This window comes from Pseudopipra pipra, chromosome W (genome assembly GCF_036250125.1).
Source record: "Pseudopipra pipra isolate bDixPip1 chromosome W, bDixPip1.hap1, whole genome shotgun sequence".
Taxonomy (NCBI): domain Eukaryota; kingdom Metazoa; phylum Chordata; class Aves; order Passeriformes; family Pipridae; genus Pseudopipra; species Pseudopipra pipra.
The window spans coordinates 38,811,980-38,823,403 of record NC_087580.1 but is presented as its reverse complement, the minus strand read 5'-3'; the positions used below and the strand labels follow the sequence as shown (position 1 = coordinate 38,823,403).

At 44.0% G+C, this 11,424-nt stretch overlaps 1 protein-coding gene across 1 annotated transcript; it reads left to right on the top strand.

Moving 5' to 3' along the window:
- The first annotated feature begins 2,155 nt into the window (after positions 1–2,155).
- Positions 2,156–11,028, top strand: LOC135405591 (ribosomal oxygenase 2-like). Its single transcript, XM_064640299.1, has 6 exons — positions 2,156–2,264; positions 5,332–5,435; positions 7,753–7,855; positions 8,450–8,615; positions 9,111–9,199; positions 10,434–11,028. The coding sequence occupies exons 3-6, from the start codon at positions 7,853–7,855 to the stop codon at positions 10,596–10,598; spliced, it is 423 nt and encodes a 140-aa protein (XP_064496369.1). The 5' UTR covers positions 2,156–2,264; positions 5,332–5,435; positions 7,753–7,852; the 3' UTR covers positions 10,599–11,028.
- The last annotated feature ends 396 nt before the right edge of the window (positions 11,029–11,424 follow it).

Sequence of the window (11,424 nt, the reverse complement as noted above, 5' to 3'; positions counted from 1 at the left end):
TTGGCTTTCCAGACTTGCACAGTTACCTACCGTTACTTGATTTTCCCCTTAACTTTCCTGAGAATTTGGCAGCCAAACCATTTGTAGATCAACTTCTTTATTTTGGCATAATGGTACACAATCATACTATCTGCCTGGGAAAAACAAAGTAAATGACTTCCAGCTTTAAAATGAAGTGTCTGTGCTTGTATGAAAGAATTCTTTTTGTTCTACATAAACAAAGTTTGACAGCTCGACAGGACTGAAAGCAGAATCTTGGCCTTTTAGTTCTTAAACTGGTAAATTTTACAAGTTTTAAACTTGTAAATGTAGTAATTCCAGAGCATCAACAGGAAGGCCTAACAATGTTCCCTGTCTTCTGTAAACTGTTAATGCTTTGGAGCAAATAGTGAGGCTCTGAAACCAGAGCTGTTTCCAGGATACTCTGATATCCCACTGGGTAGGGTAAGAGTTGTTGCTCTGGGCCCGTGAGCTCTTGAGGTTGTGTTGCTGGTTGATTGTTTTGGTCCTCTCTCCTCTTGAACAGGAACCATGCCCAAGAAAGGAGGGAAGCATGCTGAAATGGGAAAAGAAACACAGACACAGTGTAAACGAGCAAAGCTGGAAGCAGCTTGTTCTCCCTCAGTCCTGAGTTTTGAGAACCCAGACAGCCTCTTTGGGAGCTTGATCTCCCCCATCAAAGAAGAGGTGTTTTTCAAGGAGTACTGGGAGCAAAAGCCACTGCTCATCCAGAGAAATGATCCCCTGGTGGCTGCTTACCTGTTCCAGCTGTCAGACTTGAAGGAGCTGTGCAGCCAGGGCCTGTACTATGGGTGAGATGTGAATATCTGCAGTGTGTGAATGGAAAGAAGAAGGTTTTAAATAAAGAAGGCAAAGTGAATTACATCCAGTTGAAGAAGGATTCTGACCAGAAAAAGGCAACAATGCAGTTTCATCAGCCTCAGAGATTTAAGGTGGGATTGTTTCATTGGATATAATTGATGCTGGCTTAATAATGTGGTGTGTTTTGCTTGAGTTGCACTAGACATGGCTTCATCTCTGTCCCCAGGGGAAGTGGTTGACATTGATGACCTGCTGAAATCTTTACATGAGCTGTATTAAAACACAGTTTATACTTTTGCACTGTCCATCATGTTTCACTGCTCTGCAGTAAGAACAAAATCTGATTCATGCTATAATATGTATAATAATATATTCTTTTTAAAATTTTGCTCTGTCACATAAAAGTTTGGAAACAAAACCAAATGCACAAAATTGATGATTAGGCATCTGTGCTTAAATTATCCCTTCTGCCCCACTGTTTCCTTGTGCAAACTTTGTGGCTTTTGAGCCACTTCCCTTTAATGGAGGGTAAGGTGTGAAACCATGTGAAATATTTCCAGTGTTCTTGCCAGTGAATTGCACTATGGAAAGGTATCAGCCCATTTTAGCTGAGTGTTCTCAGTCCTTGAGTTTGAGAACGAGACAGTGGTGCTGCACAGTTGTGTAAAGGACTTGGATTCTTGGAGGTGCTTTGATTCAGGTAGTCTTGAAGGTGTCAACACAATTGAATTGTGAGGTGGACCCAAATAAGATCCCAAATACAAGCTGAGTCCCAGGTGTAGTGTTCCTGGCTGCTGTCAGCTTTCATGGCCAAGCTGCACTTGTGTGGATCTGGTACTTGGCACGTTCTGCTGTTTCCCTTCGGTGCCTTGTCTGTCACATGTGGGGTGTGGATGAGTCAAGTTTGGTTTTGAATATTCCCAAATGATTGGAGTAACTGGGGAAAGGTCTCTAACCTTTGTATGTTCTCTCTGGTGAGAGAATGCAGGTCCTGCATGTGCTTATTGTCTTATGGTGTTCTGCTGTTTGTGGGATTATTTTCCTCTGTTCAGCCTTGTCTGTCTGGTTGTGCAGCCTAAAGATGGCACAGGGAAGAGAACAAACCCAGGTTGGGGCACCAGACTTTTTGGCTTAGCAATGACTCTCATGGCAGATCCCCTTTGCATCTCCAGTGCTCTCCTTCAGGAGAAACACTGGTACAGAGCACCTTCCTTCCCAGCCTCTGTGTCCCTGATGTGATCATTCTTCCCAAGCCATGGGGAGGGTGTGGGCTGGGCTTGGCTGAGCTCTTCAGCAAGTAACAGCATCTTTTTTTTTTACAGGAGGAGCTGTGGAAGATTCAGGAGAAGCTGGAGTGCTCCTTTGGGTCTCTGGTGGGGTCCAATGTTTACATCACTGCCCAGGGATCCCAGGGCCTTCCTCCTCACTATGATGATGTTGAGGTAGGACAGCACAACCTTGCCTGTGAAACTGTGCATGGGCTTTTGCTGATGGCAGTGTTTGCTGTTGTGTGTGTGCTTCTAACCCTCCCCCCCACTAAACATTATAGGAAAATGTGTTTTTTTTTTTTAATTTGTGTTTCCTTGTAGTCGTTTTTCTTACATATTTTTGCTGAAAAATTACTAATAGTAATATCTAATCATAATAGCATGTAAACTGGGTTTTCCAGACCTGGTATTTCCATTAGATAAAAAGAGAAGTTTGTGTTCACAGCTGCAGAAGCTTTCTAGCACCTGTTTTTTCATTTTCACTTCATTCAGGCCCCAAGAATTTACAAGTCCTTTTTCCTTTACTAAGTACTTGCTCTTTCTTCAGCTGGACTGTAACGGCAGACTGGTTGTGCTTGTTGGTCCTGCTGTTTTTAAGAAGTTACTGATATGATGAATTCCTGTGGTCCAAATGCATTTTAAATCAGCTTCTAAAAGAAACATACAAATATACACTGCATTATAAAGAAAAAATTGGACTATCCCACTTAAACCAAATAAAAAAATCCAATCCTTATATGTATATTTTGCTTTTTAATATTTTCATTTCCATTAAATACACCTGGAGTTTTATTTTCCTTATGCTTGTTATTCAGCAGCCTCACATCCAGCATTTCTAACTCATGCCATCTACCCCCATTGGGCACCCTATAGAGGTTTCTGATGCTCTGTTGGGGATAAGCCTCTTTCACCTGAAATTTTGGCTATTTGTGTGGCAGATGTTCCTTTTGGGTTAGTTCTCTAGCACTTACTTAAGTGGCTGGAGAGAAACAGGGATTTCCAAATGCCTGCCTTAGGATAAAACAGATCCCACTTCACAACTCCTCTGTCTGTTGTCTCTAAATAGAGACAGAAAAAATTAGTTCACATTTAAATTTCTCTGAATTGTAGCTATCTAAAAATTAATGTGAAAGGAATTACTTCCTTATGGATTTGGATTTATGGTCTTTTGCAGGTGTTTATCCTTCAGCGGGAAGGCGAGAAACACTGGCGGCTCTATAAACCAAGGGTGCCTTTAGCTCGGGAATATGATGTGGAATCAGAAGATAGGATTGGGAATCCCACACATGAGTTCATATTAAAGGTATGAGAATTTCATTGCCTTAGGTGGTCTGGGCTGTGATTGCCAGAAAAGTTAAAAGTGGTCCATTTCTTGAAGGCAGTGATTGTGGCTGTGAAACTGAGGGGAGGGTTTGCACACTGCGAGCACGAGAAATTTGGATGATAGTTGTCTGTATCCTTCTTTAAAGGTATCCTTTGCTTCTAGTATTTAAATAATGGGCCAAACCCCCCAGTTATTTCTGTAAATTGACTAGTACTCTCCAGGTTGGGCACCCTGACTCCTAGGTCATGTTTGTGGAGTTGTGTGCAGAAAAAACACTGGGTTTGTGTATGGTTCTAAAACATTTTTATGCTTTTACATGCTGCCTGTAATCCCTCAGGCTAATCCTTCTGTGCACTGAGACTTACTGCTGCACTGAACATTGTCACTGTTCTGGTGAATGAGATTTAAATATTTATCCTTGGCTGATAAAGAAAAGCATGAACCAAACCCCACATAAACTTGCTGTATTAATTGCTCTTCCTTTTTGCAAACGTGAAATTCAAGTGTTTGGTTGGTGGTTGATTTTTGGAATAAAAGGAACATTTCATGAAAATTACTGAGTGTCAGCAGGGAATCTGGTGCTTGTCCTGTTCTGTTTTACCTGCTTTTGAAGTGTTACTTGTCCAGCTGGTGGTGCTGCTCCATGTTGGAATCCTCAGGAGTTTCTCTGCCTTTTGGCCTGTTATGGAGCCTCTCTCTGCTCTTCTCAGTGTCCAGAGCTGCATTTGGGTGTAGGTGTTTTAGGAATAGTGTGACATGTTGGATGGTGTAGGTGTTTTAGGAATAGTGTGACATGTTGGATGGTGTAGGTGTTTTAGGAATAGTGTGACCCATTGGATGGGATGCTGACATCATGAGCTGTGTTGTTTGACAGAGGGGAATATTCAATCGTCATCGTGTATTGGGTGATGCAAAGTCTAGTAAACTACAGTTCCCTTTTTCATTTCTGGAATATTTGGGACCAGACTTCAGTGCCTTTCATTTTTATGGAATAATGATGGGCTTAAAAGTTATCCAAGTTTTTAATTTATTTTTCTTCTGTTTGCTGTTGTTCACTTCCTGTGACCCATTTCTTCTGGGTGGCTGGTGTCAAAGTTTGGTTGTCTCTTTGTGGCTGCCTCTGAGAGGGATGCTGTTGTTTGACTCTATTTCCTCCCTAAACATCTTTCTAGAATATTTCCTTTCTCCATCTTTCAAATGAAGAGAATTCAGAATACTCTTGGTTGGTGTAGTCCCCACTCTGGTAAGGAAGGCAGTTTTCTTTGACTGTGCTGTCCAACTCTATAGGTGTTTACAGGACAAGCCATAAGTAAACTTTTATTTCCTTCTTGGAGGCAATTTTATGTGCTTTACACCTTTCTTGTCTTGACTTTCCTTATCTAGTTTTTTTTCAGTGTGGAGTTTTAATTTACATAGGTGAGAAGAAAGATAGGGAGGAGGAGGAGGAAGGTCGTACCTGTTTTTTAAGTGCTTTAACTGAAAATCTCAGACAACAGTATTGTAACAGATTACCATTTTATAGAACATTTGGCTTTTCTCGTGGAATACTAGCCTTTTCTTTTGATGTGATCTGACCAAATCCCCATTTCACTGCTCCTCTGCCAGCCCACTGTGTTGCCAGCAGGTCCATCTCAGCTGCTTCTTTGTCCTCTTCCTGCAGCTCAGTGGGAGTCTGTGTGTTCTGTGATGTTAAAAAGCTTGTTTCACGTTTTCAGCAAATATTGACAGCAGGTTGGAAAGTTTAAGGTTCTGAACTTCTGGCTTAGTGTTCTTTATGTTATTAAAGTGTACATTGCAGGACTGCTCCATTTTGTGATTCTAAAGGATATATATTGTCAGACTGTCTGCTCAGAGAGTATTTTCTCTGACTGCAATAAGGTTTGACCTGGTGCCCTAAATATATCAATTTTCTTGCAGCCAGGTGACTTACTGTACTTCCCAAGAGGGACCATCCACCAAGCTGACACTCCTCTTGGGACCTCCCATTCCACACACGTGACCATCAGTACCTACCAAAACAAGTAATTATTCTTCATCTTTTGTTTTGTGTGGCTTTCCTCTGCCAAGTGATGTGTGTGAGTAGTACAGACCTGAGATGTGGTGAAGTTTTGGGGCTTGGGGGAAGGAGGGGAGCAAGAAGACTGTTGTTGTTTGAAGCAGCCTGTTTGAGAGGTTTTCATGCAGCAAGCTTGATTGCTTTTTAATTGCTTATTTTATTATTTACCAGCTGTAGGCTATAATGTGGAAAATGCTACAACTGCAAACTCACTTCTGTATTTAAAAAAATCTCTCATCAGTGGCTGAAGTTACTGTTCATTTCATAGCTCAGATAAAGAGTCATGAGTTACTCCTTTCATCATGTTTTCTCCTGTATTTGATAGTCACCTGCACTAATCTTCTGACAGATTTGCTGCCAATTCTTCCTTGCAAACATTTTCTGCTTATCTGTGTTTTTTTTTAATCTCCTACCCCATGTATGCAAGTCAGATTTCTTATGACACACTCCCAGTCCTTGTGCCCACACTGTTATCACACAGGGAAATGTTCTTGCCAACCTAATCAGCCTCCCAGATGCTGGGTTTGGAGCCATTGGTCTGAGTTAGGAATTAGGAAGGGCAGAACAAGTTTGGGCATATTCTAGATAACTGTGAGATGAATCTCTAACCACCAGCTGTGCCATTCTGGAAGCCAGGATGGGCTGGTAACTCTTCATCTGGCCACTCCTCCAACATGGAGAGAGGGTTAAGAGGAAGCTGCTCAAAGGTGTCAGTCTTCTTAAAAGTTGGGTTCAGATTATTTCAATTTACACATGTGTTCTTTTATTCAGTAGGTAAAAAAAACCTGAACCCAAAAAACAGGAGAGGAAAAGGAAAAGCTGCTCTTCTTCCAAGGTTAAAAAGTGGAGTCATGCCCCGTTAAGGCTGTTGGTAATGAAGTGCTGACATCCTGCCTCTGCACCTCCTGTCAGCAAGTACAGGGAAAACAAGCAGGAGTCCTGGTGCAGGCTGCTGTTCTGACTTGTAGATGGAAGTATGATCTGGAAGCATTTCCTTGGCAAATTGAAGAGAAATCCTTGAAAGCAGCTGTGGAGGAAGTGCTGGTGGAGGTGGCACTTCCAGGTATTTTCAGGTTTGTCTGGGCCAGATCCCAGCAGGAGAGAAGTGTGCACATGTGGGATAAGCAGGGCAGTTTGGAAAAGCAGTGAGTAGCTGGAGACAGTTGCTGGCAGATGGAGACTATGGGGGCAAAAGAAGGGAAGTAGTGAGGAGTAGATGTCTAATTCCTTTCACTGGCCAGAGTTCTTCCCTCCCACTGTGTAGCAGACAGTGGAACACTTGAGTGGAGATGATAAAAAAATATTGAGACTGCAAAAAGTGGCACTTTTTCTTTTTCCTAAACTAAAGTAGTGTCCAGAGATCAGAGCTGACAGCCAGGAGTGCTGAGGGAGAACAAGAGCAGAGGGTGAAGTGTATGTTGGAGGACAGGCCCTGCCCTGCTGCCTGCCCTGGGTGGGTGGGAGTTCTGCTGGCAGCCCTGGATGTTTGTCCATTAAATCAGCCTCAGGGTGTGGGAGGGAAGAAGGTCACCCATGGACAGGGCAGCACTTTGGCGTGAGCCTCTTCCTGCCCAGGTCGACTCAAGCTGGGCACAGAAGGTGCAGGCAGGAGTAGGATCCTCCCTCTCCTCCTCTGGTTTATTGGTACAAGTGGGGAACAGAAGCACAGGGATCAAAGCCAATGTTTTTGGTTAAGTATGTAGGCTAAGAATGGGGATTTAATGCAAACAAGACACCTACAAACTGCCTGTCAGGTGTCATTAAAATCCCTGCAGGCATCTTGGTTTTGGGGTCGTACTTAAGTTTCTAGTCAAGCTGAAAACTGATGCCCTGTTGGATTTGATAACCCTGGGTACATTTCCTCCTTCAATAGAAATGTCTCAAAAGCACATGAAGTGACAAAACCAACCCCCCACACTTCACTGTGTGCAGTGGGGCTGTGTGTGCCTGTGGCTGGATGATAAAGACCCCAGGAGGAATTCATCAATCCCTTCAGCTGCAGTCACTGATAAATGGCAAGCACCTGGAAGCAGAAGAAACTGGACCCTTCTCAAGCCAGTTCCTTCCCTCTGTGGAAGTGCCACTGACCTGAGGGTGGTGAGGACACACATGTGCATGAGCCTTTGCCTGAGGCTACAGAGCAGTAACGGGAGGGCCAAAGGCACTAAGCAGATTTGGAATTCTCGGGGTTTCCAGCCCATGACACCAGTTGTGATGTCTGTTTTATTTCAGTGCAGCTATTTCAGGAACTTTTTTTTTGTTTGTTTCTTCCTGTCCATCAGCTCTTGGGGAGATTTCTTACTGGATGCAATTCCTGGCCTGGTGTTTGACACAGCAAAAGATGACGTGGCGCTGCGGACGAGCATCCCGAGGCAACTGCTGATGGTAGGTAGGTGGGACTGAGGGAATAATGGTGCACCCTGGTGGAACTTCAGCACTTGATCTGCTCTGAAGGCCCAGTGCAATGGCACTGCCTTGTCTAGCAGCCCAGCCACTTCTTTTGAAGTCTTCAGGATGACTCTTCTGAGGTTGGCTCCATCTCAAGCATTGCCTAATTCATTACACTGCTTTTCTTTCCTATCACAGTGTCCTTGTATGGCTTGTTTCCTTCTAAAAGTAATGCTATTTGCTTGGGATCTCTCAGGCATAATTCCTCTGAGGCCAAGCTTTTCAGTCTTTAAAAGTTAGTGGATATGTAAATTGTTGTGTGACCTCTTTATGGTGATCCTGTCGTGCTGATCAGCTCCAGGAGGAACAAGTGTCTCTTCAACTGCATTTGCTTGTCCTTTAGCATTGCAGTAGCCCCAGAGCAAGGGAAAGTGAGCTTTCATGGGGAATGTGTAAAACAAACAAAGGTGGTTGTTTTGGAACTAAGTGTTAACCTTGCAAAGATAAAAGAGGAGTGTCCAGAGTTTTACAGCATTTCTGTACTGGCTTAGGCCTGATCTGTGCAGCTTGAATTCACGTGTGGACATTTAGCAGGTGAATGCAGCTGACTCCACCAAAAAGCTGAGCAGCCTTTTGAGGAGGCTTGCAGACCACCTGGACCACACCAGGGAACTGAGGTCATCTGACATGAAGAAGGACTTCATGATGCACCAGCTGCCGCCTTGCTTGGGATGTGACTCCGATTCCTTGACTCCAGGTGGGTTTTGAAGTTACTAAAACTGGCTGATCCCATGGTAGAGCTGTTGCTAACTCTGCTCCTCTTGGGACTTTTAGTATTTTATGGTAGGCAAAGATCCCAGTCCAGCATCAGCTTCATGTGCCGTGAGGCCCCACGTGTGTGTTTGCTCCCCGTGTCTAGTGGGAGAGATGACACTCCCTTAGAGTGGAATAAAGATTATCCTAGACTGGAACTGGCAGCTGTGATAAACTGTATCCCGAGAGCTTTTAACTGGTAGCAGTTTTCCCTGGGCTCTAGCTTGCTATTTATTATAGTTACTTGCAGACAGGAAAGGTGAGAGAATTAAAAAATCTCTTTCTCCTTGCCCCCTCCACAACAAGTTGGAGGACACGTGGGTGTTGAAACATAGCTTAACAAACAGTCCAGCCTTGAGAGAGTGGGGAGAGCACAGGGGGCTCAGTTTAACCGTTTGTCTGGTTTTCTGCCTTTCTAAGGAGGATTTATTTTTCTTAGGTGGGAAATTGCCAAAAATAGACAGCAAAATCAGACTGCAGTTCAGAGATCACACTCTCATCTCCGTGGAACCAGATCAAGAGAATGCTGTGGGTACAGTGAAGCCACCTCTGTACATTTGGGGTGGGCTGGGGAGTGCATGTGAGGCATGTGAGTTGTTGCTCTCCTGTGCAAAAGGTCTGTAAGGGTCATGCAGTTACACTGAGCTGGATCCTGCATCCCATTAGGGTTTGTTAGGATACTGTGGGGTTGTTTGTTGAGTGATAGGGCACATTCCAACCTTCTGGAGGGGGGCTTCAAAACTAAATTCAGCCTATGATTCTGTATGGGAGGTACATGGCTTTTGTCTCAGGTTTGATGGGGTAGATCATTACAGCAGCTAAATGGCCTCTACAGGTCTTGATACTAGGGTTTTTTTTCTATTCTTTGTATTTAAGAACAGGAATAATTTATAAAAATAGGTTTTTCTCAAGAGAGGGAATTCTGCTGGTTGCAGCTGCTGCTGTGGCTGCATTTAGTCTTCACTTCTGGGTTATCTCTGTATCCAAGCAGGTGCCAGGGGCACTACTGAGTTGTTCCACAACATTGATACATGCATCTTGCATTATGCTGTGTTTATACTGCTTCTTATCCATGAAGGTTTTTTAGTATGAAATTGTAGAAGTGCTTTTTATCTCACTTTAAAAAAAAAAAAGGGGGGGCGGGACACACAGCAAAGATTATCTTGTACAGTTTGGGGTTTGTTTGGATGAATTGAATGTTTCCCAAGAAAAACACACCATAACTTTCCATATTGAGACTGTGTAGGTTTTGGAGACTTTTTCCCCCCAATTTTTGGGCCACCTTGCCTTCTGATGTCACACAGATCAACCCAGGATGACAGAACACATGGAAGACTTGTGTCCACAAATTCCATGTGCAACCTGCCCAGAGAGCTCTGAATTGCTTTGCACAGCTCTGACCAAGGACTGATGATGGGCATGTGATTTTTAAGAAACAGATCAGTATCAGACTGGAAATGTGTTGAGGCACACCTGTTCATTACTACTTTCCCTTAAATGGCCTGTTTTCTGTACAGCATCACTCCTGGGACTCTAGCAGGGGCAGTTTTAAGGCAGAAGATGATTGTAAATAAATTTTCAGAGGTGTTTTGGAGAGTCCCTTATTGCTGTCGGAGGTGGCTGTTGGAAAATTCATTTGGGAGGGTGACTTGCATGCTTTGTTGTAAGAGTGACTCCAGAATTAAGGAGCATTGGCAAGTGCAGTGAGATGAGTCTGAGGCTGTGGATCACATGTAACTGTTTCCTCCCTGCTGTCTTTTAGGATGAAATTCGCAGGGAGATGGTTTATGGGTATCATTCCTTAAGGAACAGGAGAGACACTCCCATGATGGGGACAGATGACACTGCCAGTGAGGATGGCACGGCCCAGGTTTGTTCCTGCAGACACACCAAAAATTATCTTTCCATGGTGGGTTTTGCTGCCTGAGATGAGCTTGCCCAAAATGGCAGCAGGGCCTGGGTTCTGCCGTGATCCTCAGCACCCAGAGCCTTTCTGCCCAGCCCTGCAGTGCCCAGATGAGCTGAGGCTGCACCACAGAGGCAGTTTAACAGTGGAACTGAGCAATGTGATCTCATGCTTAATTAAACACTGGAGATGTTAACAGGATTTCTGGTGCATGCCTTATGGCCCAGTGAGCAAAGCTACTGGAGCAACTAAAAGCAGCTCTTACTGGTGTGTCCTTAGCACATCCTCTACTGAGGCTACTGGATAGGCCAGCAGATATTCCCTAGGGATCACTGCCATGCTAAACCCATGTTAGATTCTGTATCCAATGGAACACACTGCAGGGGTGTTCATTTTAGGGTAGGGTGGGTCAGCACTGTGAGTAAAGACCTACCTTGTTCTGAAATGGACTTTTCAGGTCGTCTCTGTTCCTGCTCGCAGGTACAGTGTGCTTTTGCTGGATCATAAATCCTTCCTGAGCATGGCTTTGAGCTTTGGAACCTTTATTTCTGCTTTTTTGGCAGTGAGATGCTGTGTCTTAGCTCTGTGATCCGAAACACTCGAATGGCAAAACAGGGCACAGTCTGTCCTTGTCTCGGTAATTACAGCAAGGCTTTTTGCCTGGCACTTATTTTTCTTTGGAAGTCAATCTCACTGGTCCTCCAGAGCTGAGGTTGTACACTGGCACCTGAACAACATGTGCAGAACCCAGAACATTCCTTCTTGCCCTTGAAGACTCCAGGCCTGGGAATGGAGCTCCTCTGTGGTTGTGTCAAACTATATCCAAAGACTGCATGTGGCAGCTAGA

Bases quoted from the DNA above. Each gene is read 5' to 3' on its own strand.
- LOC135405591 (XM_064640299.1), top strand. The intron at 8,616-9,110 runs GTGGGTTTTGAA...TATTTTTCTTAG, and splicing joins CTCCGATTCCTTGACTCCAG to GTGGGAAATTGCCAAAAATA. The intron at 9,200-10,433 runs GTGGGTACAGTG...GCTGTCTTTTAG, and splicing joins AACCAGATCAAGAGAATGCT to GATGAAATTCGCAGGGAGAT.